The following is a 27,612-nucleotide window of genomic DNA, read 5'->3' on the forward strand; positions in this document are numbered from 1 at the left end:
GAACCACAAAAAGTAGCACATAATTTTCATTAAAGAATTAAAAATCAAATGCAAAAAACATTTACACTTCTAATGAAAATCTGAAGCAGCTCAAGAGGTCTCCTTTACTTTTGCAAACTTTTGTTTGATGCTGCTGGAAAATATTTTATAAAAATTTCACATCTCTTTAGGCCTTCGGGCCATAAACTGACACAGTAATTATTGTTTTGGAATATTTTCAAGTAGTGCAATGTTTGGCCTCTCAAAGAGCAATGTCTTTAATTTTATAACCACCACATAACACCGAAACTTGAAGATATTTTAAAAATCCAAAGCACAACAACCAAAATAATAAATAACAGAAATAAAAACCAAACAACTGACACTATAAATTAAATGTATTATGAAAATTTCCCTTCAAAAAATAGAAATGAAATTTTTGAGCTCTTTTTTATTTATCACGCAATTCATTGATTAATTGCTTATTCTGACAGACTTAACTTCTCTAATTTGGCAAATATATTTCTTAAGAGATAATACTGTTGTTTTCTTCTGTTTAAAATTAAAAATGACAGAAGTTCCTGTGATTTTAGATCCTGGGATCTAAGTGTAATTGATATAACTAACTCTGTCTACATGTTTTACCTTGAATGTAGCTGCAACGTTGGTGAAGTTTGCAATACTTCCTCCTATGATCAGCACTTTCCCTGCGGGGAGAAAAATAAATTAAAATCCAGATATTTCTTGATGAAATCTGACACCTAAAATGCAGAGAGCAAAGCAACATCCACTCTGAATATTGACCGCATGACATCTCAGGAAAGCAATTATTTAAAAAGAAAGCTTCTCCCCACTTATCAATAATAAATATCTGGTTTATCCAAAACAAGTTGATTTTCCTAAAGCCGTTTCAATGCTAGCCTTTTTTTTTTAACTTTACTTAGAAAACCAGCTAAAATTTAATCTGTATTTACCTTCAGGATGTTTTTCTCGAGTCATCAGAGAGAGGATGGTTTTTGCATAGTCGTAAGTCTGCTGTTCACTCGGCGCACCGGAGTACTCGCCATAATTGGCCAGCTCATCCACGCCACCCAAGTCGCATATTGTGTCGCTAAAAACAAAGAAAACATTCAGTTACTGATCAGATGATGAAAACGTGAAGCGGTACCAGGAACTGTAAACAAATCTCATACAAGCCTGAGATGGTTTCAAATTTCAAGCCACAAAGAGGAAGGACAAAACATGAAATATGTAAAACTGTATGTGTGTGTATGTGTACTTGTAGCAAAAATGCAGTTTTACCAGAAAAATAAAGAAGCTCATAAGGTGTTTAAAGTGACTGAGCTACCTGTAGACCACAGAGGCACCTCCTCCAGCCACCATGGTCCAGATCCTGCCTTGAGGGTTCAACAGGGTCAACTTCAGACTGGCTCCACTCTTTGCATCCAGATCTGCGATGTAGGCTTCCTGAAATTATAAAAATGTCAGTAAAGATGGAGACATTTACTGACAAACACCATTTAAGGTGTTTTTACATCTGATAGCCCAGTAGATTTGGTTTGATTGGGGGTTAAAATTGCAGCATTTGTTACATTTTCAGAACTGTAGTTCGCATTCAAACTGCACCGAATCAAACGACCCAAACTAACTGAAAAACCCGTTCCCCCTGTCGCCTGTGGGGGCGCTGCACCAAGAACTACTGAAGGAATCGACACAATCTGTCAGTCAAACCGTCCTTACCGGAGAGCAAAAGAGGACAGTGGTTGATTCTTAGACCTCTGCCAAGCTAGATAACATCAGCAGATAAGATCAGCTTCATATGTAAAAATCAGCTGATCACCAATCTCCCAAAATTAAGGAAATTGGCACCAATAAATCAGCTGGCCGATAAATTGATGAACCCCTAAATTAGAGTCTGATTAAAGCAGACTAGACCGGGCTGGTGTGAATGCACCCTAAATCTTGCTAGTGTCTGTAAAATAAATAAGTCTCCTCAGAAGATGAATAAACAAATAAGCACCTGACACCTCAGTAGTCATTAATAGTTAAAACGATGAAAGTGAAGCAAAGGTAGGAACCTGAGGAGGATAGTTGAGCTCACCTCTGGGTATGCTTCTCTGCCGAATGGAGGAGGAAACTCCACGTCACCCCACTTCACCTTGCAGATAAAATCTGCTGTAGCGTCAATTTTGCCTGCCAGGTCGAGGACATACACTCCATCCTTTGTGACGACTGGTCAGGGAAGTGAAATTATACTTTTTTTTAACATTCTAGCCACCAATTGTCACAAAAAATTTTATTTACTCAATCTAAATAAGATAATAAAATGTTTACCAAGAGGGTTGATCTCGAGGTAGGTGAAGTAGAGGTCCTCATACAGGTTGAAGAGCCCCACAATAAAACTAGCCAGGACACTTTAAGAGAAAAAAATGATAAAAATCAAATGAGAAGGATAGGAGTGAAAGGTTTTGGTAGAATGTGAATCTTAATGAGAACACCATTGACCATACATCTCCTGTTTATAAGAGATAAATATGTTTTAAAGATGTTTGGTTGAATATGTCACTGAAGGTCAAATCTAGCAGGAAAGGAGCTGCAGTGAAGGCTGGGAATCTCTGTGCTTACAGGAAGTAAAGGTTATCTTGACATTTGAGTGTTTTTTTTTAAAATCTTTTTTCTTTCCTTACGCAAGAATATTCACATGGGGAACAGCTCCTCTTTTTAAAGTATCTCAAAAGCAAAAGATTATAAAGGAAGACAGGAAGGAAATGGGTGAGGTGTCAAATTTATTTTCAGCTCTGAACCGTATCAAAAATAATCTGTGAGCTCCTTCCGCACTGGTCTAAAAACCAACAAAACACATATTTCGGTATGACTGGCATTCCATATTTACTCCCCAGAAGAGAAAGTATAAATATTGACACAAATACTTGTCCGTACTCTTTCTTGTCATCGGGAACGTGTGTGAGGAGCTGCTCTTTGACTTGGGCGTCGCTCAGTTTGTCGTCCACGGCGACGGTCAGCCTCTGGGCCTTGGCGTCCACGTCACCCACCTCCACTCCGCCTTCGTGGTAGAAAAGTACGTGGTCGGCCTCGCGCGTGGCGTAGATGCAAACGTAAAACTCCTCATCCTGTACGAGTTAAACACGCGAGCAAATGAACACGTCACACTGTGTTTGGACAGGATGTGATGGAGCAAGTCAATATGAACATCAGCTTTCAACTCTCAGTTTGTTCATCTCAGGAAATCTGAGACGAATCGTTTATCCTGACCCACAGGTAGCTTGTACCATTCCGTATTAGACTGGTAATTTTTTTAAATTAATTTTTTTAAATTGACGGAAAAATCTGAAGCTCGTCCGTCATCTTGACAGTTTGCAGTTCACTCCCCTGGCTATGCAAGGTGCAAACACGCAGTACGCTTTCAACTGTAATCAGAGAGTACATCGCGCTGAGGTAACTAAATCACTCAATACCAAAAAGCATCCCTTTTGAATTTCATCTGCGACAGACACTGAACTAAATGCATCTTTTTGACGCTGAAGAGTTACGGGCAGGACGCTTCGGAGCACGTCTGGTTAAGAAGCCCATTTCAAGCTTTGGCTGAAGTGGCGCGTTTAACAGTCCTACAGTACAGAGCAGAGAAAACTAAAGAGAACGTTACGTTGTCTTTATTGCTCAACTGGAGAAGTAGACAGTTTGCCTTGTTAAAAAAATTAAGTAATGAGTTAATTAGACTGTAATAAGCGCACGGCTCTGATTGAGCTGCGGAGATAAAATCCTGTCAGTCAGATTTGCGCTCGACTTTTCCTGCGCTAAAACAAAAATCTAAATGGAGCTGGAAGATGTTAAATGAAAGCTGGGAGAAGTTATTGAACTGGAGCTCTAAAAAGGAAAGCAGTAAAATCCTAATTAAAATAATAAGTCAGGATTATCTCTAATTAAAATCAATCAGGTTGGGCTCAGAATTAATGTCTATGAACTCAGTCCGGGTTGGGTTGGATTTTTAGGTTCGATTTGAATAGTAGCTCAGATTCTCCAGATGCCACCAGGAGGAAGTTGTAAGACTGCGCAGCAGGGGAAGCGCTGCTGGCGTCTCATAATTTAAGAGGAGTTGGTTAATTTCATCGTTCCATCAGTGGTTTTAATCACAGAAGAGAAAAAGTTAGATCTGTTCATCTGCTTGATTAATCTGTGATGGGATCTGGATTGTCCAACTTGTTGAATATAAATTAAACTACATAAAAATTAAAGGCATCAAAATAACCTATGTTAACATTTAAAAACTGAGGGATAAAAATAGAAAATGACAGAATATTTTTGACACCATCAGTCAAAATGATGGGCAACAAAAGAGACTAGCGTGACCTCTGTCCTGACCTATAAATCAGGTACAAGCAGCATTCATTGTCGTTGGGGTGTGGCCTGAATAGGACTCGGCGTCTAGAGTACCCAGCATTCCTTACCTGTGTGTGTGGAACAAATGGCTCAATCAGGAAGTTCTTCAGGACACCTTTTGCCCTTCCAACCTGTCAAAGACAAACACACTCCGGTTAGTTCAGCCTGGCTATAAAGGAGGCTAATTGAGCAGGAAGTTAACATACAACCCTTGGAAAGCAGCCAGCCTTCTGTGGTGAAGTGAGAATCTTCACCACAGTGAAAGCCGGTTTGGTATGTGTGAATCTCCGGTGGACTAGAATAGCCCACCGGACCACTGAGCAGCTCTAAACATAAGCCCACCGACTCCGGCATTGGATTGCATGCCATCATATGCAAGAAACTTATCCGCTAAAGAAGCGCTATTTGTACAACTTAGCACCTGCAGTTTACCGCTGCGGTTACGTCATTTACCAGGAATCTAATTTTAATTTGTGTCTCCGTTGGACTTTTACACTGTATGATATTCACAGATAGACGCAATCTGATGAAAATAAAACACTTTCAGGTGATACAAAGGTCGTATTTTTATTAGGGCTGTGAAACGATTAAAATTTTTAATCTGATTAACCACAGGGTTACTGTAAACTAGTCAGAATTAATTCTTAAAAACTTAGTTTATAAATGGGTTTTAAGTGTTTTTATTAGGGCTGTAAATTGATGCAACTTGGGGTCATTTCTCGTGTCTGTGATGCTTTTATCAGTTTATTTGTTCACAGCAGTTTAGTGTTGCTTCTATGACTGTCAAGATAAATTCTGCTGGATGATAAATTGTTAAATCAGTTATTGCAATAAATGATAATATTGTTGTTTTGATACCATTTTTAAGAAATATAATGGTAATACCAAAATAATAATAATGCAAGAACACATCCTCAAAGATCAGTAAACTTTAAATTCTAATGAACATTTAACACTGGAACTGGAAGACATCTTAAATATCCACAATAAACAAAACGACAAATAAAATGAATTTTGAAGTCTTTGTAAACAAAATGTTCTTTAAAAAAATGGGCTTGTTGAGACTGTGGTGGAAAATTACTACAAGTTAACATCTGCTGATCATGTTATATTAAATGCTTGTCACCAAAAGAAGCTGTTTGGGCTACAAACACACACACACACACACACCCACCCACCCACACACACACACACACCCACACACACACACACACACACACACAAGGTTGGGAGTCGTTTTGCTGCAGCTGCAAAGGAACCAGGCTGTCTCTTCCATGTTTTGGACTCTTTACCTTGGTATAAAACCTGTGTTGTCTCTGCCTGGCAGAACTTTTCACCCAGACCTGCTTCATTATTGATTGTCCTAGAAGCGCTCTGTATTGTGCACAATATATGATTAAACCTGATTGATTGATTTCACCCGACAGTGCTTGGTAAATAGTTTTTTTCCACAAGACCAAAGCAGCAAACTGAAGACTTTTATTATGCAGTTTTTGGCAGAAAGAGAGAGGAAAAAAAGAGAAACAATAAATCATGACAATGGAAATGATTGAGTTTGTTTTAATTTATTGTGACATTAATTGATTTATTGATTATTATGACAAGCCTAGTTGATTTAATCATAAATAGGTGCTGGTAAAAGGATGTTTTGCTACTTTGTTTTGTCGACAGTGAAATAATTTGGGGGTTCTTCCTATGCTCTTGAAACTCCTCTCTCACACGGTGTGACATCACCCCTGTTGAGCAATTTTATGACTATTTATCCTAAGCAAGAAAAACAAATCTTAAATGCAAATATGCAAGAATGTGGGTACAAAATAGTTTTCTTAGGGGTGCAAGATGGGGGTAGGAAGAAAATTGTGAGGTGTGGCTCTTCAATCTTGGTGAAATTGCCGTTCCAGTTTTATAATTATCCAGCCTTACCGGTTTGGTCACCTGGGTTTCTACAAATAATGGCACAAATTGCTTTCAGGCAGCGCTGGTCTTCAGGTTTACAGCTCAAACTTAATGACAGAAACTAATTTGGTGACTTGGAGGGCAAAGTTTAAGGCAGCGGAGTCAAACTCAGTTTCATTTGGGCCACATCAAAAATCTGAATGTTCTTAAAGGGCCGGTTGTGCCTGAATGTATTGATAAAACCCATTTAACTGTTAAAATATTAATAAATCCCACCAGGATCTTGTGATTGTTTTTGTGCCTTTTTGAAATCAAAATCACAAATTTTGTGATGCCAAGTTAGAAATATGTATAAGGAATTTTTCTGATATTTGCAATAATGTACGATGTTAAATGTGACTTTTTACCACTTGCCGTAACAATCACGGACTGTAACTTGACAAAGTAAGGCAGCATACAATTAAACCCAACATTTAACAATTTTGAGAATAATTTGCAGTAAAATCAGAATTTTTTATTTTTATTTTGTGTGAATTCTGAGGATTTGTGAAAAACTGAAGGGACTTATGTAATTTGGAGTATATAGGGCCACATAAAAAGCTACAGCGGGCCAGATTTGGCACACGCGCCTCCAGTTTGACACATGTGGTTTAAAGTAACCACAGGAGCCCTGATTACTGTGTGAGAGGATATTTGAGAAGAGACAACACTGTGTGAAACATCGGTTTATTGTGGCTGTGAGAGATAGAGAGCGATACTTCCAGCAGATAACAGGAAGGCTGATCAGAGGACACCCAAACTGGCACTGGCAGATTTCCTGCTTCTTTAATTGTTAGGTTAGTCACCATCTATCTAAATGAGACGGAGAACAGTTGACTCACTGTAATTTCCTTCATTAGGTGACCTTTAAGCCATTCCTTGACTCCCTGAAGGTCCAGGTTGATGCCCACCAGCCCCAGCTTCCCACGCCGTTTAATCAGCTGATCCGGCTTCACCACCAGCCGCTGCAGGAGGAACAAGAAAAAAAACATCAAGGAAAAAGGCGCATAAACATTATTGGCTCCATCGTGAATTGAAAACAAGTCTCCAACTGTTTCACACAAGCAGAATAAAAGGCTTTTAGACATGAACTGACTCAATGTCCTGCAAATTAGGAACATGAGACTCCGGGAGCCTTGTGATTTCACAACATGACAAAAAGAAACAGGAGCTTCCTGAACAAGTGGACTTACTTCAGTCAGCAGCCATGGGTGCTCCTGTGCGAGTCGGTTCAAGTCGGTGGCAGGGGTTACATTAACGTAGCGGAAACGGTTCTGTACGGCAGCTAATGTGTTGTTGTTGTACAAGAACTTCTTCCCCGTCTGCTCCGATATGGCTTTCGCAGACATCGTACCAGTGGAGAGGACAGGGACTTCAGGGGAAGAAGAATAACACTGTTAGGTTAGGTCTCTGCAACATTAGATATTTTCCAACAGCAATAAAACTATATAAAAAAACGGATGAATCAGAGACTCTAAAATGAAAAAAGAGGGACCAATACATACATTAAGTGAAGAAAATTATAAATATGCAAAGAGAATAAACTGATTGAAAGGCAAGACATGTTTTATGAACAAGACAACAAAGTGCTTTGCAGAAAAATGTAGTTTAAAAACACAAAACAAATAAAAGCGAAAAGAAATCATTGACTAGAAAAAAAAAAAACTTTTAGCACTATTCTAGCATGTTTCCTAAATTTGTAAAGAATTACAAATTTCCCACGTGAACACCGAAGTGCAAATGTTGATTTCTGTGCAAACAACAGTGTTTTTAGAAAATAGCAAATAAAGTAGGGCGGAAATAAAAGGTCCTTCGAATGCATTGCTGAACTGAATTGCTGCACCTGCAAAAACAGCGAGGAATCCAGTTACAAAACCAAATGTGGACGGGTCATCTCACAGTCAAGAGGAATGCTGCAATAACACATCCAACACTGGAGTTTCACTGGATTATTTGTTTTAAGAATGAAATGTTTTAATCTGTTCGATTATATAATTCATCAACCTCAAGTTACACAATAATGATTTGATAGAAACTACAGTTAAGTTGAAATAAGTTAAAATCGCCCACATTTTTGTTCATCTCCTTGTAATTTGTTCTAAAGCGCTTTATAAATTTATTAATAGATAAAGGCCTGAATGAGATTCTGACTACATGACAACCAGGAGTGAAAATGACACAATATCATAAAAACACTCACAAAACTAAAATGCTTAGCGGCATGTTTTTGTGTCCTGAGATGAAGCGTTACATTGATCTGACTCTTGTGTTTTATTTTAAAACTTCATGATAATGTCTTGTTCACATTAAATGTTTAGCAGAATTCAGTGGGATATTTAACTAAATTCATGATCAGATCAGAAATTTTGATAATCATTTTGTTGAAATAAGAATTCAAAATATTCTAAAGTAAAACAAGTTATTTTAACTTGATGTCGTGAGTGAAAATAATAGATAAATATGTGCTCTTTAAAGAGGTGAGGGAAGTTTTTTTTTCTTGCATATTGTGGAATAATTATTTAGTTTAAATTGCTGCATTAAGTTAAAACTCACAATTCAAGATTAATGAACTTAAAAAAACAATGTTTAGACAACTTGTCTCTTGCTAAATCAACATTTCTGAGTTAAAGCCAAAACTATTTTCTTGTTGACTTAAACTGCATTTTCAAGGCAACAGGTGGACTCTAATTTTCAAGTCAAATCACCTTCAAATGTTTTACAGTGCAGCAGCTGAAAGAATCATGTTTTTGGTAAAGAAAGCTACAGACAAAATGAACGGACTAAGATAATGTTCTTGTATGCCAGACACATATTTTAAGAGGTTTAATTTGAGTACATGAGATAAAAATGTTAGAATAAGTAAACAAAGTACATACAAGAGCTACACTGATTTTACAAGAATAACATTTTATGGACTCATTCAATCCAACCATTTTACACAATTTTGAGCATTTTTATCCTAAATGAGAACAACAATACTCAAATGCAATCACTTAAGTATTAAATATTTTTTTGCTTAGTTGTACAAAATGGAGGTAGGAAGAAAATATCTCAACTATTATGTAAATCACTGAACAGCACATATAAACTCACACAACAGCCTGAGGAGGAAAAAATACCATTATTTTGAAAAACAGCACTTGGTACTGGTTATCTTGCTGCTCCAGTAACAGCAACCAGCCTTACCTGTTTGGTCACCTGGGCTTGTACAAATAGTGGCACAAATTGCTTTCAGGCTCCTAGTTTACAGCTCAAACTTAATGACAGAAACTAATTTGGTGACTGGGAGGGCAAGGTTTAAAGTATCTCAAATGAGTTTTTATTGCTACTTGAATACACTCAGCTTCTGTATCACTGATAACATTTTATGGGGACTTCTTTTCAGCTTCTTTTAAAACACCAAGAAAAGATTTCTAATAAGCCTTTCATCATAATACTGTCAAACTTTCACAGACAGATGACCCAGTTTTCATAGTACTCGTGTCCAATCTATTGTCTGAAGCGACCAAGCCGTGAAATTTCAACCACTGTAGATGCGTTTCATGTGTAGGGAGCTGAAACCGGAGGCAGCAGCATCACAGAAACCACAGAAGAGGAGAAAGGCGGTCAGTGGATGTCAACGTGGATGCTTCAGTTCTTCTCCAGCTGCACCACACATAGTGAAGACTTATGAATGAAGCTCCTGTCCAGACTACCACACCCACTCCACTGACTCAGAAGGAAGCCAGCTAGCTAGCTCAATGACCACATTAGCTTTTTTTTCTTGTTAGCTAAAAAAATATATATATATAAAAAGATAGAAATAACAACAAAAAAGATAGCTTGGGGAAGACTTTTAGGTAAGGCTGGCTTGCTTTTCCCACAATTGTAAGCGAATTACTTCGTACTTACCGCCTTAAACCTTAACATGTTAACAAAAAACACAACAAGCATGTCCACGCAGCGTATTTATGTTACTGTCAGTAGCTGTAGTTCTGTTTCAAACTTCTCAGCATTCTGAGTCATACAACCCGAAGAGCTGACAGGCTAGCTAGCATACTCTACCAAGATAATAAAAAAATATGGCGAAAGCAAAGTAGCTGAGGAACAACATTTACCTTGAGAATAAACGTTACACCTCCCTGAAGTGAAGGATTGGCGCCCCAGCCACAACTAACGCCGCTTTTCCTTTCCGTTCGCCTTATACCGGAGCCAGTTTCTGTTAGCAGCTCTAACCTCCTGTCGAACCATAATCTGGCCACCGATTACACGTCCCTGCCCGCGTCTGATTGGCTGAAAAATGGTCACGTGGTGACGTGAGTTCCGCCCACATAGTCATTAATCACAAACATTAACTTTGGATTTTAAAACTAACGTTCGACGGTTAAAAATATACAACAAAATGGGTGACCTACTTTTTATGGGAGTGGGGTTTTATTTTTAGACACTAAATTTATTAAAATCAACTGCATTTGGTCAACTTTCTTTGCTTAAAATATGCAATACAACCATAAGCAGAACGTTTCAAAAAGCACATCAGTTTTGATTGTTTCTGATTTTAGGTTTTTTTTTTATTTTAAATGTTCTGTTTTTAAAGCAAAAATCTGAAAATATACTGTACATTTTCGAAGCGGTTTACATTTGTCAATACAGTAATATTTTTTTTATCTATAAAAAATATATAATTTATATCATTCTTATTACAGTCTCCTCTCACTTTCTCTTTGCTTCTTAACAATAATCCTCCTACTACTACTAACAGTGTTGTATAGTAACGAAGTAAAAATACTTCACTACTTTACTTAAGTATATTTTGGAGTACTTCATACTTTCCTGGAGTATGAAAATTTTTGATGACTTTCACTTTTACTTCACTATATTTCCGAACTTAATTGCGTACTTTTACTCCGATACATTTTCAATGTGTGGTTTAGTTACTCGTTACAAAAAAGCGAGAGAGAGAAACGCAAGTGTTTTGACCCCACCTACTGATTAGCAAGTAGCAAGCAGGCTACCGAACAAAGTCCGTAGCCTGCTTGCCTGGGCTGGTTCATCACCACCAATAGGATACTTCTTCTTCTTCTTTTCTATTATGGCGGATCACAAGCAACTTTAAGGTGCATACCGCCACCTACTGTACATGAGTGTGTAGAAGCATTACTTCATATCTATTAAATTCTACTTTTTAATTTTGTATTCTTAAGATAAATAAACAATGCTTTCCTTAATTTGTGAATATCTGTTATGTTTCCTTCATTTCCTAATATACCTTTAAGATTCCATTCATGCCCCATATTTCTAACTATTCTCTTTAATTCTTCCCTTTCGAGTTCATTTGACTTACAGTTCATCAATATGTGTTCTACATTTTCTTTCTCTCCACATCTCTCACATTTATCATTATTTTTCCTCCCTATTTTATAAAGCATGTCATTTAAGTAGGTATGACCAACTCTTAATCTACTAATTATTATTTCTTCTCTTCTGTTTCGTTCATTAATGCTTCGAATTCAAACTGACTTTTGTACTTCATATAATCTTCTTCCTTTCTTATCTTCATTCCACATTTTTTGCCATTTCTTGATTTCTTTACTTTTAATTAGGATACACCTGTTTCGCTTCTCCCATTAAACACAAAGCAAGTCTCGCAATCAGTAGCAGTCACATGGAAATTCTATCTTACAAAAACTCCCCGTCCAACTTGAAGAAACACATCGAGGTAACTTCTTATGAAATGGTTATAATCCTCCTGTTTCAGTAACTATAGCTTGGTCACTAGGCACTACTGTATTGTGAAATCTTGACCATAAATGAACTTTGTTTGGCATTGTTTCAGTTCCACACGTGGTGTATTTAGCTTAGGCCTAATGTTGACTGTAGCAGGCTACCTAGACTCCTCTGTTCAAGGGGGGACAGAAGCCATAGCGATAGCAATTTAGACTAAATTTAACGAATATAGGAAAGGCATGCAAGTTCAAAACCAGGTTTACAGATGCCAATAAGCTGCATTTCCCTCCCAATTCTTTTTTTCTTTTGCATAATGACCAGTTGTGTGCACCACCTACTGACTGTAGGATTGACTGATTCACTGATTTGTGAAGTAGAGTAATCGTAACAGCTCTTTTTCTTCATGTTGGCTGCATTTTCTGTACTATTTATTTTTCTAATTTTCAGCACTGACCTTACTTGAAGGGAAAACTTGAGGCTTACAAAAACTTTGTATTTTCTGTCCTGGAGGGTATACTAAGGAGCTGGTTCAGTTGTAAAGCAGGTTAAGTTAACCTTGTGCTATAGGTAAAGCACCTAATTTTCTTAACTAAATGATGCCTGCAGGTATATCTATTAGCACAGGCATGTCCAAAGTCCGGCCCGGGGGCCAATCATGGCCCGCGGTCAGATTTCATACGGCCCGTAGCTTCGGTCTTATAATGTATTATTTATGGCCCGCCTGCACTGTCAAACAGAATAAATAAATCATAAAACTTGAAACTGTAATTCCTCCTTTCACCAAATGGTGGCAGCACCACTTTAATACTATCAGTCTGCCTCCGTGCAGCAAACCCCTCTCCACTCATTTCTGCCATGGCCACTGCAAAGAAAACAAGTTGACAGTGAGGGCCGCCGCTTTCAAGAGAGATGGGAATTACAATACTTCTTCACTGAAAATCAAGGCAATTGTGCTTGTCTAATTTGTGAGACGGTTGCCTTGTTCAACGTAAAGAGACACTAGCAGACTAAACATGCTAACGCGTACAACAAGCTAACAGGAAGTGACCGTGCTGAAAAACTGAAGCAGCTCCAAGCTGCACTGGCATCACAACAGCGATTCTTCACGCGGACCTGTGAGTCAAAAGAAAATACCACCAAAGCAAGCTACGAAGTGGCCATGTTAATAGCTAAACATGGCAAACCTTTTACTGAAGATACTTTTATCAAAGACTGTGTTATGAAAATGGTGGAGAACATTTTGCCCTGAGAAGAAGCAAGAATTTGCGAATGTTTGCCTGGCAGTAACAGTGTGGCACTGAGAGTTGAGGACATGAAACTGAGTATTTTGAACGATAACCGTCTGTCACTATCAACAGTGAAAAGCCAAAAGAACATTTATGCACTTGGATTTATGGCCCTTATTTTTATTAAACTCTTGAGTAAGATTTGGTTATTACTGTTGATGTTATGAACCTGTAGATGTGACACAAACTATTACTTTCTGAAAGATATTCTAAATGACAAGAGCAAAATTCACTTGTTTTAAGATTTAATTTTAACAGACAACTTTGCATTACTTATAACTCCTGTTTAAGATGTTCTTGAGGCAAAGATATTTTTAAACTCATGTAAATTTAAGGTATTTCATACAGTTTGTTCAATGTTATCTGACTCTCCAGATTTGAAAGAAAAGCAGAATTTGTGTTTTTAGAGTTGTTCTCATCTGCCTGAGTGGCTTATATTTGGTTTTTTTGTCATTTGAAAGATAAAGATAATTGTGACAATGAAAATTGTTTTATAACAGAGTGTATTTGCATGAAACTTTTGTAGTTAAAAAATGTCCGAACAAACTATTGGCCCCCGGGCATCTTCACTTGATCAAATCTGGCCCTCTTTGCAAAAAGTTTGGACACCCCTGTATTAGCAGGTTTAATTTTGCCTGCACTTGGTTGGGTACATTATTTTAAGTGTATTTGACAAGTTTACCAAAATATAAAAAATGTCATTCAAACTGCATTTGCTTTGTTTTACTTGTACTTTTCATTACATTACTTGAGTACATCCATTTTTACAGTAATTTCCATACTTAAGTACAAGAAGTTTCAAATACTTTAAGACTTTTACTCAAGTAACATTTCAGTCAGTGACTTCGACTTTTACCAAAGTCATATTTTGGAGAGGTACTTGTACTTTTACTTGACTCTGAGATTTCAGTACTTTATACAACACTGACTACTAATAATAAATAACTATGGCTGCACAGTATGTAGTTATCAGCAAATGTAAATTTTTTGACATATCACTATCGGCTCCATAGCTAAATACAAGTTGATCTGAGCAACTTGTATTTTTCCATCTTTATTTTAAAAATGTAATATAGGTGAATTACTACCAACAGCATTAAAATTGCACCCAGTTTTACTGGCTGAGCTTAGTAGCAGTTGCTTTTAATTGCTCATTAAATTCGGTGATGTATTTGTGCCAAAGAGAAACGGAGCAATATTTTATGAACTGATGAAAACAAAAGGTGCGGAAAGTCAGACAACCAACCCACAAAGCCTCATGTTGGCTCAGTCATTGTGGTACGTGGAGATTTCTCAATCTACGGTGTCAAACCAAGGGATTGTTGATCAGTCTGAGTACACCAAAATACTTCAAGAGGTTATATGTTGGCTTTTGGTGAAGAGGAAAGTAAGTTAGCAGCGTTGGACCTTAATCCAATAAAAAATAAAACAAAACCTTGCATGGTGACATTAAATCGTGCCATTTCTGAGACAAAATGTGGAACATTAATATGCAATGTTGTCTTTTCCACAGTGATAATGAATCTAAGAAAAATATTTAGCTGGTTTTAGAACATAATTTAGAGAGAGTTGTGAAAATGTTGAGCTTTACTCATATTTTAAACACAAGCACATGAAATGTGTTAAAAACATCACTACCAGAGAAACCAGGGGGAAAAAAGTCCAGAAAAAAGTCCAGTAAAAGACAAGCCTTTATTTCAAAAAATTCAAAGAAAAACAAAAAAAAAACATTTTTACCAAATGATGGAGAGAGCCTCGAACCTAAACTTAATACTCGTCCAAACAGGTGGAACAAGAAGGGGAAGGACTGCAGTGAACAAACGTGCATGACAAGTTCACACCGTAATGACTTGACAGATCAGGACAGTGACTGGAACCAAACCTAAAGTCTCACATTTAACAGGATGAAGACTTCATGTGCAAAATTAACTTCCGAAATGTTTAGTTTTTCCCAGACACTAAAAGATGCTTCAACAAAATGTACTTCTGTGGTTTGTTGTGAGCTTCAACCAATCCCAATAATAAGGCACCACTTAAATGTAACTGGGTGGATAGTACTGGTTTAGGTTGGTTTGCTGAGATAAGAAAAAGGGAAACGATCTTTTATTTTGGCTTGTCTCAAAAATAAAAAATATGGCAGTGTCAGAGTGACAAAGACCAGATGGAAATCACTTTTAAGAGGTTTGTTTCTTTCTTAACCAAACAAAAAAAACAATTGAAGACGAGATCCTCAGGCATTCTGCTGCATTCAGGTAATGATACACAGTACAATAAATACAAACAAACTGAGGGAAGACTGAAAAAGAAAACATACGGACACGCTGAATTACATTCTGAGTCAAATATTCGATGCAATAAACAAAATGAAAAGAGAAATGGGGTTTTGGCAAACAAAACAAAAAATTAAAATCCATTTAAAACCCAGGAATAGTGTCAACTTCCAGGCGTTGTCGTTTAGGAGAGACGCTCCGAACGACGGCAGGTCCTCGGAAAAACGTTTCACTTGTTAAATGTAATCCTTTAAAACTAATCCACTCTCATCCCAGACCAGCTTTCTGAAGCTTGAGTCGGTTTTAAAATCTCAATCATGTGTAACACAAGGTCAATACTGAAACTGTGACATGCTAACACCAGCTAGTACAAAAACCTCAAACGATTCAAGTGCCTTAGTTCTTAATTCATAACCAAAACCTATGAATTATTCTTTCTGGCGTTTGTCAGCATCAGTGTAAGGAGTGATTTGAGGATTGGGTGCAATAATAATAATAATAATAAAAACATTAATTAAAAGATCAGTGGGCAGATACTTCAACACACTCAGGAGTTTGAGTATCACAAGGTGACAGGGTCCACGTTTATCTACACCGCAGAGGTTTGCTCCCACTCACGCTGCTTCACATTAACCGAACTGGAAAAAGAAATTTCCTGGTCCTGAGTCTGTGGAGGAAAAATGGTTTGTAATCAGGCAGGTTTACGATTATCCAAATCTGACAAAAAAAAAAAGAAGTAAAAATTCATACCGGGGCTGGAATCAAAACTGTATCCTCCACCATGACCACCGAAGAAAGCCCTGAAGATGTTGTTTGCATCAAAATCTGGAAAAAAGTAAAAGAACAAAATTAAATCAATTCACACAGACAAGATCGGCTTCACTCTGGTTTGTGTTTAAACTTATTTTGTTTCAATAAACAGTAAAATATAACAGGAACTTCTGGACTTGTGGCGCCCTCTACAGGTAGGACTAAATTAGAAACTAACCCTATCTTACACTAGTAAAGGTAACATTTGCTGCTAATAAAATCCTAACTTCTAAGTTGTCCAATTTCTGTTTACTTTGCAACTTCAAAATTCATTACCATCCCAAATTTCTAGATTCATGTTTAGGTTTTCTAACATTCTGGACATCAAAGTTCAAAATGTTTACATTAAAAATGCTCTACAGCAGCTGGGTTATACTGCAAATATATTATAACCCAGTACATATATGATTTGTGAACATAGCAGTTCATGATTTGTGAACTGCTGTGCTGCTTCACCAGCAACTTTAATCTGAATTATTTCAAAATCTGTGACATTCGGACTATGATTGGATTATTCCACACTGAAATTAGACTTCACAGATCTTTGATGCTTTTATTTTGGTTACAACATAAAAAGGTTGAAGTCTGAATGTTCAAGTTCAAACTCATTTTTGTTTAGGGCCAAATCAAAATCATGAATGCTCTTAAAGGGCCGGTTGTGCCGAATGTATTGATAAAACCTGTTCACACTGTTAAAATATCAATGAATTATTAAAATCACAATAATGTTATTGAACATATTTTAAGTTCCTCCAGGATTTTGTGATTCTTTTTGTGATTTTTTGCAGTTAAAATGAAAGTGTTGGGGCCACATAAAAAGCTACAGCGGGCCGGATTTGGCCCACAGGCCTTGAGTTTGACACATTTCATCAGACCATCTAAAATCATCAGAAATATTTATATATGTTAGATAAAAACTAACTAAAATATAAAACCCTTCCCTACCGCCTTCAAAGCAGCCGTCGTCCTCCAGGTCGTGTCCGTTATCGTAGCGCATCTTCTTCTTGGGATCGGAGAGGACGGTGAACGCCTCTCCCACTTCCTTGAACTTCTTCTCCTCCTCTTTCTGCACCTCTGGAGTTGCTCCACTGTGGCGGTCTGTAAGAAAATACATTTATTATTTTACCCAAGAAGTAAAAATATACCTATAATAGAATTCAGTTCCTTTGATTTTAATTTTGTTAAAGTAAAACCTAAAATTTTGGTATATTTCAGTGCGAAGTGGAAAGAAGATGATGCACAGGTAGAGTAAAAATCTGAAAATATGACGTGCAATACTTAATACTTAACCACAATGACCTGAAATAAAAACCCTTCACATAGCTGATCCCAGCTATGTGTAATTTAATCCCAGAATAAATCCAGGTGCTCGGTGAAGGCCTCAGAGGTTTCCTAGTGAATTAGCTAGCAGATAGCATCATCAGGTGAGGTTATGAAACTGCATCCCAAACTCTACAATCTGTAGACTGGGGTGGTTTAATATAAACACACACTTCAGATTTCATTAAAAAAAATTAAAATCATGTATATTTTTTATTTTAAAGGAATTAGAGTGATTTCCAGATACCTGGGTGGTGCATGAGGGCCCGCTTGCGGTACGCCTTCTTGATCTCGTCCTCTGTGGCGTTCTTCCCGACCCCAAGCACCTTGTAATAATCTTTTCTTTTGCTTTTTTTCAGCTCCATCTGTGCCGTCTTCAGCAGATGTTTGTGATCTGAAAGAGCAGCAGGGACGCAGGCCGAGTTTTAGGATTCAAGCGCAAAAACGTCCCAATGTGAGGCAGCGCGGCGTACCTGAGGTTTTTTCAGTCTGGTAAACTTTTTCGTAGTCGCGTACAGCCTCTTCGTACTGCTCTGTGTCCATGTAGCTAAGAGGGTCAGAGGTCAGAGTCAGTGGGAAACTGCAACATGCTGAACAGCAGGGCACAACCTGCGTGACATACCACTGCGCTCTCCTCAAGTAGGCCTTGATGTACGTGTCGTCGAGTCTGATTGCACTGGTACAGTCTTCTATGGCTTGGTTAAGTTTCTTCAGCTGTTGGGGGATTAATCAGTTAGTGACTGAACTCACTGGAGGCATTCAGCCAATATTAACAGTTACAGATATGTCTTAATGCCACAGTGGTTCAGTTTTACAGCTTGGTACCTTTGCTCCTGCCGTGGCTCTGTTGCAGTAGAGTTTAGCGTTGGTCTTGATGTTGTTGGGGTCTATCGCCAGCGCTTCAGTGTACAGAACATAAGCAGATTCATAGTTGTAGATCTTAAATGCCTGGTTGCCCTCCTCTTTCTTGGCTTTTAGAGCTTTGGCATTCTGGTTTAGTGAGAAAAAAAACAAAAACACACATCTGACTTTTAGAGATCAGAGTTCCCCCTCATTTTCCCATCAATTCTCCCTTTGCAGCTACGTCACTTGACCATTTGAAACGCCATGATGGACGTTGGAGAGACGGTAGTATTGAACAGATCGACTGAAGTTGTTTTTTTGCCAGTTTACTCGTGGCTTCTACTTGTTCGAGTCGAGCTAGTTTGTCTCTAATTGTAGCACACTTGGTTGGGGGTCATACACGGCTTTATTTACTAAAGTTTGAAATAGCTAGCTTAGAAACCGACCCATACCTGCGTCCTCCTCATGTGTTGATAAAATTACCGACTGCTTGAATTCATACCACTTAATTTATATCAGTATGTCATAAAAAACATTTCCCCTTACACCTGAACAGCCTTGAAAACGTACAAAAGACAGGATGCTAACCAGTTTTTTCCATACATGTTAGGCTACATGGCGCGGTATTATCTCCATGGTTACCAATGGTTAGACGCGTACCGTCTCCATAATGACATGTTTGATATCTTTCTAATCATACTTGCATATAAAGTATATGAATGTTAATCATCTTGTCTTGTAAAAGGTGTTCGCTGAAAATCCGCGATTACACCGAGGGCTGCCAGTCTCACTGTGATTGGCGGATTTTATTCATCGCCGCCGTAACTTTCCTCATTAAAAAGTTAGAAAATAAGGTGACAAGTTTGGTTTGTATCCTTGTCTGTTAATGGAGCCGACCGCGCATCACCCTGTGACCATTTTTAAAGTGAAATCAACTAAATAGAAGCGATATTTGGTTATAGATGTTTGTTTTTAGATTAGCTTAATTAAAGGAGCGCATTGGTTGTTTTGAGCGTCCGTCATGGCGGAGATCTGAAGAGCGTGACGTTACGTGCAACGGATCAATTTGTTTTCTTGAGTAAATCAGACCTAAAATGCAAAACTATATTAGAAAGCTTGAAAGGACAAACAAATGGATGAATGGGTAGGTGAACAAAATAATGGACAGAGCAGAGTCACAGCAAAATTTAAATCTTATCAAGTATTTTAGTTCACTTGAAATAAGACAAAACTAACTTAGAAGTACGAAGGAGGGTAATTCCTTAATAACTAGTTGATGAAAAAGTACTAGTTCTACTGGTAGATTATTTCACCTATGACATTTTTCCCATGTTACGTGAAATAATCTTCTAGTACTTTTTATCAATATTAAGAAATTATTGACTGAAATAAACTCCAATATCTTGCTGAAAAGTTACTTGTAAATTAGTTTTGTCTTATTTCAAGTGTACCAAGATATTTGCACTAGAAACTAGACAAAAATACTTGGTAAGATTTTGTACTAACGCACAGAGAGACAGAGAGGGATGGACGGACTGTTTTGGATGGAGGGACAAAATAAAGAATGGACAAGCAGAAAGAGGGACAGATTAATAATTAGACATTAGAAAAGAGAACAAAGTCTGGAAAAACTAATATTTTTTTTCTTCATGCCTAACCAGAACATTTTAATCAAATTAAATTTCAGGGAGATTCGTTTTAATTCTTACTTTTACTCTAAATATAAATTTTTGTCAACTCTTTTGGAAAGAAAGGTGTATTTTCTAACAACTTCAAGTTTAAACAAGAGCTGCAACAAAATCTCACATGAAAGTTATGAAAACACACAAAGGGAAAATGTTACCCTGCAGGCTAGTCGGGCTTTTTCATGATCCGGTGCCATTCGCAGAGCCTGGACGAAGAACTGCACGGCTTTATCAATGCAGTCCTCGTAGTACAGGCACAGGCCCCGGACGTAAAGCGCGTCCGCGTTGGTCGAGTCCAACCTCAGAATGTCACTACAGAAAAAAAGATTTATACTGGAAGTTAAGCTGCATTAATCTACAGAACAATATCTAATCACTTTTAAGCATTTATTATATAAAAGAAGAACTAAACAATAAAACAGTTCTTACCTCGCCACAGACTGAGCTTCAGGATAACGTCCCAGCAGAGCGAGACACTCGGCCTTGTGGATTTTAAAGCGATGGCAGGTAGGTGCCAGAGCCAAGGCCCGATCCATGCAGTACACCACCTGGATCAGGACAACGAGGAAAGCTAAGGTAATCTTATTTATGTAGCACATTTTCAGCAACAAGGCAGTTCAAAGTGTTCACAAGAATGAGAAGAAAATTCAACAGCAAAACCAAAAGAAAGACAAAAGTACAAAACAAAGTATTGTTTCCCCACGTTTAATAAGAATAAGTAGTTAATAATTTACAAACTAATTAGGGCTGAAACAGAAATCCAATGATTTGAGTACATGATTATTAAAATTCCTCTAAGAAAATTTACCTGCCTCGAAGCTTTGTTAATTCATGTTTTATCATTTAGCGCACCGTGTTCCGGCCGGGACATTACTTGCGTTGCGCGGAGCTCTGACTTCCGCCTCTGAGTTGTTGACGAATGTTATCAGCATAACGTCCAATTTTTAAGTTCGGCACGTGGGGATTTTATGGATTTATGATAACGCCCGGGTTTTCATTGTTTTGGGGAACCAATAAGCATCCTTAAAATGACTGGCCCGATGCCTGGAGTACGGCAGCCTTTTTCCTCCGAGAGCTGCTGGTTGAAAGCGAACGGCGGGAAGAGCGCTGCTGGAGTATTTATACAGGTGAGCGGATAGACTGAACATGGCGGGCGGCTGAGCTGTTGATGGTTACAGTGTAAGCCTAGATTTACGAACAAACCGCACAATAAATTTCATATCATCCCGGTCTGAACAAACGGGTGGAGGAGCGCATCGTGGCGGAACATGGCTGGTAGATGAGTTGCATAGGCATTTTTATAAGCGTGTTTGTGAGCCTGCCTCTTTATTATTAAATTGAATATAATTTCAGATTTTTGTATAACTTTTCTCCAGGTTAACTTAGAAAGTGAGCCATTGTTGTTACAGGTTAGTTTTCTAAACTACAGAAAAGTAACTGTTAGGGACGCATAAATATGACAAATTGGACTGATATTGATATCCAATAGTAACACTGGTATTGTGCCAGATTTACCAATATTTTATTTGATAAATGTTTTTATCCGATTACCCGATTAATTGTAAGAATAATCAATAGATTACTTGATTACTAAAATATTTGTTTACAACAGCCCTAAAACTAATTGGAGTTTCTTTGGATTTTAAGTTTGTTCTGAGTTAGAGAGGCATAAAACTAAATGTTGGTTCTCCATATTTGATTCTTGTTCTGAGTTGCTAAGTAATAAACTAACAGGAGTTTCTCAAGGTCTTATTCTGACATTAAAAGTATAAAGCTAAATGTTGGTCTAAAGTAATAAGCACTCCACAATTTATAAAATTAATAAACTAAACAGACAGGGTGAAAAATGACAACATGAAACTACGCTCATATTTTAATGTAGCGTCTCTGATAAGAGACGATGCCAAGAGTAAAATCAAAATTTTGACTAAAAAACAAAAACTTCCAAGGAGTTTTTTGCAAAGTGAAACATAAATGTAACATTTTCCAGCCACTTTCCACTTTTTGTTTTTAATGGATGCATCTTTGATCTCATCCTTAAATCCCTTTCCAGCTTATGCAAGATCTACTTTTGGGTTTGATGGAGAAAGATAAATAAAATCACCTTTCTGAAATCCCGTTTTTCAAAGCTGAAATCAGCCATTTTCTCGTACTCCAGCAGAACCGCTGCATTCTTTTTCTAAAAATAGAACAACAGAAAATATTTAGGATCATCTATATAAAATCAAAACAAACATAAAACCATTCCTTTCGATTCAAAAACCTCTTGATAAATGAAAAACAGTGGATAACTCACAATAACACTTTTTAATGAACGGTTTTGTTAAAGTTCCCACCTCCTGCTTGGCCTCTTTGTTGTTCGGGTCCAGCTCCAGAACCTTCTGAAAGCAGCGGCTGGCCGCCATGCCGTTTCCCAGAGACATGTGACACTTGCCCTCGCGCAGATGACCCTACGATGAAAACGGAGCACAGCCTCAGAAGAAATGTGTAAAACTCATCCAACTCATCCTCTGTTAATTACAGAATTCACTCAGCAGTTGGGAAAAAATGGAGATGGAAATTAGCATCCACAATGTCATATTTCCATTCGGTAAATAAACACTGCTGGCAATAATAATGTGACTATAATGTCACAATATTTGTAAAAGAAGTGTTAACTTTTCATGCCTACAGTTATTATGTGTAATGTTGTATGTGCACTGATCTTTAGTGGATCTATATTTAGTTTTTGAAACAATCAATTCCAGCTTGATGTTTCAAATTGTTCCTCTAAATCAGGGACGTCAAATTTATTTTCATTTTGGGTCAAATCTAAATCATGAATCCTCTTAAAGGACTTGCTGTGCCAGAATATATTGATAAAACCAGTTCACACACTGTTAAAATATCAACGAATTCTTGAAATTAAATATTATTTAACATCTTTTCAGTCCCTCCAGAATTTCATGATTCTTTCTGTGATTTTTTGCAATAAAATCAAAGTGTTTGTGGTACTAATGTGGAAATATTTGCCACATTTGCATTTATTTATGACGGTAAAAGTGACTTTTTATTACTCGCTGTATAGATTATGGACTATAATCTGACATAAGTTGGGGCTGAGGCAGCTGCTGAGTACAAATAGTAAAGTTTTTGACAATTTTTGAAAAATCTGCAATAAACTCCCAATTCTTAGCACAAAAAAGTGATTGGATTTGTTGATTTTGTGTGAATTTCCACAATAATTATCAAGAAACTGGAGGGACTGATTGATATAATTTGGAAGTAAACGGAAAAAAACTACATTGATTTGATTGATAACATAATATTTAAACAGACTTAGTGTTCAGTCTAGAATCTAGAGGGCCACATAAAAAGCTACGGCGGGCCAGGTTTGGCCCACGGGCCTCGAGTTTAAAATGTGCTGTAAAGGAAACACTTCAATAAAAAGGGATTTTAAATCATTTTTTAAATCTTCAAATCATTTTTTTGTAATTTAGTTGAAAATTTAAAAGTTAAGTCTCATTCCTGAACTGTTAAAAATAAACATGTATACTCACAGAAAACAAAAAATAATGATCATTTGAAGAGCTTATTGAAAATATTTAAATCATGAGATCAAATTTAGGTTAATTTTTGTTTTTCTAAATGCTATCCATCAACCACATGCTTTTAGATGAAAAATATATTTAATAATTAAAATGTGGATTAAAAATGTCACATTTTAAAAGGCAGTAAAATTGATCTGTGGGGTGAGAATAAGCAAATTTAACAGATTTATTTATTTACTCAAGACTAAGGGAGGCTGCACCAAAATAAAAAACATTAATACCTTCATGAAACAGTCGTCCAGACGCACGGCCTGCTGGGAGTCTTCGAGCGCTTCTCGAAACCGACTGAGCATCATTAGGGTGGCCGCCCTGTTACCATAGTAACTGGCATTCCTGGGACATGCATCTAATATGGATTTTAAGGCAAAAAAACAAGTTAGAGAAATATACGCTTAAAAAAAAAGACCTGGTTGAGGAGAATAACAAAAACAGATTATTTCTCAACAGAGGAAGCATAGGAGGAGCAATCAGGCGGCTTCAAAAAATAATATTAATCCCAGCTGTGATCTCACCGATGGCCTTGGTGTAATAGTTGAAGGCTTCAGAGTAATCTTTCTTGCTGTAGTATGCATTCCCTTGCTCTTTGAAGCCTTCAGCTTCGCTAGGGAGCAAAAAAACAGAAACAGAAATTTTAAAATATCACTTGATAATTACGTGTTATTAAAATATTGGGAGACTAATACCTGAACACCAACTATAAAGTCTTAAAAAATGCAAACATTTTAAAAAGACTTTTAAAAAAAAACAAAAAACTGCTTAGTCTGGTGGGTTCACAAGTAAAGCCTTACAGCCCACCAGGCTTATAATACACTGAAGGAAACCCTGTTTGGCATCACAAAATATGTGATTTTGATTTCAAAAAGCCACGAAAACATTCACAAAATCCTGATGGAACAACTATTTATTAATATTTTAACAGTTTAATGGATTTTATCAATACATTCTGACACATCAGCCCTTTAAAAACATTCAGATTTTTGATATGGCCCAAAATGAAACTGAGTTCAACACCCCTGTCTTAGATTATTTGGATTTATTCTACAAATGTGGGAGAGTTTAGGTATTTTAAAGGATTCTGCTTGTCTTTATACCTAAAACTAGGACATCAGAGGAGAGGATGGTACACACAGTCCTGGACTAAACATAGCTTTGAAACACACCTACTGCGGTTCTGGTCAAAGGACCAGGTGTTGGGATGAAACTCAAACAGGAATCAGCAGCTGCTCTCTTGCTTTTTGTGTCAAAATTGACCTCTCTTGTTGTCACAACTCACCCCAAAGGAAAAACCATTCAAGCAATATCCTTACCTGACTGTATGTAAGCAGGTCTCATCAAGATTAAGGTTGGTAATGTTTGGAAGTCATTTTAAGTATCTGGTAAAAAATTAGGTTTTCATTAAGCTGCTTATCCTCGTATTGTAAAATCTTCTTGGCGAGCCTGACCACGAAATAGGTCATCATCCACCATTAAGCTCCGTCAGCTTACATGAACCCTGCTATAAGTGGGCACTACAACTCTTTTGTTTTAAAGCTAGCATAGATGCCAAAAAAAGTTGTTAGGAGTAATCTAGAAATCCATTTCTTGTGCCCTTTCTAGAGGAGAATCTGAATAACTCTTTATTGTCTTTACTTTAGTCAGCTATATAAAAGCACAGCTACATGCTAATTAAAGAAAATCTTGCAGAAATGATTGCTTTAAGAGCTATGAGATTGTATTGTATCATTTGGCAACAATTTGGGCAAATTATTATCACCAGGCCTGTCACAATAACAAATTTTGCTGGACGATAAATTGTTCCAGAAGTTATTGCAATAAACGATAATATTGTTTTGAAACCATTTTTAAGTACTATAATGGTAATGCAAGGTTTCCCCCAGAAAACTTGCTAAGCCTGGTGGTTGGGCGCTAGAGCAGTCATTCACTGAAAACTTTTATCATCCAGTTTTTGAGAAAGAGAAAAAAAGAGATAAATGATAAATCATGCCAATGGAAATTATCGAGTTTGTTTTAATTTATCATGATTTATTGATTACTGTGACAGACTTAACTATCGTAGCAACCATTCTTCAGTTTTCAGTATTTTTCCTGCTGAATGTGGCTTTGCTATTAGCAATGAAACAGGCAGTATTTTCAACTATTCTGTAGTTTATAAACAGTAAGTGCTAAATTTGCTCACATCCTTTATTTATGTAGTTTTTTCCCCCTGCTTACTACGTCGATAAAATAACTAAAGATCCTGATTTGTTTTATAATGCCCAACTAGTTAGCTTATTACTACAACAGCAAATATTTTTTTACTTCCACTGATATAAAATTTTGTTCACATGCTAAAAATAATTGTAGTTATTCAACTTCTTTTTCCTCTTTATAAAAACTAGAACAAGTACTGCAGCAAAGCTAGCAGCTACAGGAAGTTAGAAAAGTTTAAAACTTCCATGACTGAATGCTTTAAAAGCTGTCAGATTATTTATGTTTCATCTAAAATTCTGGTATTTGGCAACAATTTCAGCAGATGTTTAGCAGGATGGATTAGTTTGAAAAAAGCTAAATTAATAACTTAGTAGAATTGCCATTAAGCATGAATTATTTTCTGATCAAATTTAGTTTGTAGTTTATAGGTAAATTATATTTTTCTGCATACCATAATTTCAAATAGACTAGAGAGGCTGATATTCTGTCACTGAAATGTTAATTAGATAAGTTAGCTTAGAACTATGTTAGCACCTCTTTTTTAAAATAGTTTATGACAATAAAAGTAAAAAAGTTATTTACATTTTTTAAATGTTGCTAAAAGTTAGTGTCCTAAACTGACTGACCATGGCAGCTTGTTTGTTTTTTAAAATCAGATCAGTGTGTTGATTTCCTCTGATAAAGTTGTTTTTTGAAGTGCTGCCTGCATTATTTAATGCTGTCAAATCAAACATCAAATCACTGAACTGCATAAGGAAAATCATCTCTTTGGGATTGTTTTCAAACAGTAAATGTAATTATATTCTTATAAAAAAGTGTTAATGTGAATAAAAACAGTTAGAAGATCAAACAAGAAAGAAACAGACATGCAGGGCAGGGATTTATCAACAGAACACATCGATATCGTCATGAGTCTCTTGTACGATAACGAATATTTCAATAAATTAGTCTTTATGTCGTTTATGCCGGTTTTAGCTCATGGTTGCCACAGAAATAGCACAAAATGTTTCATTTCTTACTAATTCCGTTTGTCCACCCAATGAGAATCTGACTATGTGGAATTTTATTGGGTCTAAAAAAAAACGGATTTAACAGGAAATTAAACATTTTTGTACCTGGGTCAACACCGAGACGTCTAAAAGAGTAGCGTTCACGTCAGCTAATTCAATAAAATATAAAACCGATACGAAACAAAGCTGTGAAACCCAAGCTTAATACGAAGGGGATTCGCCTGTTTGCCGTGAGCTAGCGCGGATAGCTCGCGTCGACAGCGACCGCAGTGCTGTTCTTGAGCTTTCTATCCCCACCAGGTTTTAACTTACTCCGGTTCTCCATCCGCTATTATCTAAACACGACGAAAGACAACTGGAAATCACACACTTACCGCTCCAGGTCATCCTGAGCGCGGATCACGGGCTCTGTTTCTACCGGCATATCGATATCAACAGCTGCCATCTTTTCTGGAAAATGCGAAGCAAGGGAGGACTGCAGCGAGATGACGTCACATCCGCTTTTGGTTTTCTTTTATGGGTCAATGGAAACTAGGCCACTGGTTCAGATTGTCTTATATAACTGGCCGCAGCAGGTCGAATGGACATGT

At 37.1% G+C, this 27,612-nt stretch overlaps 2 protein-coding genes across 4 annotated transcripts in view; both read right to left on the bottom strand.

Moving 5' to 3' along the window:
* The window catches only part of aclyb (ATP citrate lyase b), a 28,095-nt gene extending 17,534 nt beyond the window's left edge, over positions 1–10,561 (bottom strand). For all 3 annotated transcript variants that reach the window (XM_032573550.1, XM_032573549.1, XM_032573547.1), the window contains exons 1-10: positions 10,410–10,561; positions 7,506–7,684; positions 7,155–7,277; positions 4,446–4,508; positions 2,920–3,110; positions 2,314–2,393; positions 2,081–2,211; positions 1,328–1,446; positions 954–1,090; positions 625–686 (exon numbers count right to left, since the gene is read on the bottom strand). In XM_032573550.1, coding sequence (XP_032429441.1) covers positions 625–686; positions 954–1,090; positions 1,328–1,446; positions 2,081–2,211; positions 2,314–2,393; positions 2,920–3,110; positions 4,446–4,508; positions 7,155–7,277; positions 7,506–7,661 — 1,062 coding nt within the window. In that variant the 5' untranslated portion in view covers positions 7,662–7,684; positions 10,410–10,561. The remainder of the gene's footprint in view (positions 1–624; positions 687–953; positions 1,091–1,327; positions 1,447–2,080; positions 2,212–2,313; positions 2,394–2,919; positions 3,111–4,445; positions 4,509–7,154; positions 7,278–7,505; positions 7,685–10,409) is intronic.
* Positions 10,562–14,979: 4,418 nt separating this feature from the next.
* Positions 14,980–27,467, bottom strand: LOC116726727 (dnaJ homolog subfamily C member 7-like). The gene is made up of 14 exons (XM_032573577.1): positions 27,397–27,467; positions 24,335–24,423; positions 24,044–24,168; positions 22,569–22,682; positions 22,337–22,411; positions 20,662–20,780; positions 20,391–20,544; positions 18,530–18,694; positions 18,327–18,418; positions 18,178–18,251; positions 17,952–18,098; positions 17,330–17,482; positions 16,325–16,399; positions 14,980–16,241 (listed from the first exon to the last, which is right to left on the bottom strand). The coding sequence occupies exons 1-14, from the start codon at positions 27,465–27,467 to the stop codon at positions 16,204–16,206; spliced, it is 1,491 nt and encodes a 496-aa protein (XP_032429468.1). The 3' UTR covers positions 14,980–16,203.
* Between the last annotated feature and the right edge of the window lie 145 nt (positions 27,468–27,612).

The sequence above is a fragment of the Xiphophorus hellerii genome, chromosome 10 (genome assembly GCF_003331165.1).
Source record: "Xiphophorus hellerii strain 12219 chromosome 10, Xiphophorus_hellerii-4.1, whole genome shotgun sequence".
Classification (NCBI taxonomy): Eukaryota; Metazoa; Chordata; class Actinopteri; order Cyprinodontiformes; family Poeciliidae; genus Xiphophorus; species Xiphophorus hellerii.

Excerpts from the sequence above, each read along its gene's own strand:
- LOC116726727 (XM_032573577.1), bottom strand. The coding sequence starts at position 27,467 with ATGGCAGCTGTTGATATCGATATGCCGGTAGAAACAGAGCCCGTGATC. Across the intron at positions 24,424-27,396 it reads GCTCAGGATGACCTGGAGCG|CGAAGCTGAAGGCTTCAAAG; the intron begins GTAAGTGTGTGA and ends TTTGCTCCCTAG. Across the intron at positions 18,419-18,529 it reads GAGCCACGGCAGGAGCAAAG|CTGAAGAAACTTAACCAAGC; the intron begins GTACCAAGCTGT and ends ATCCCCCAACAG.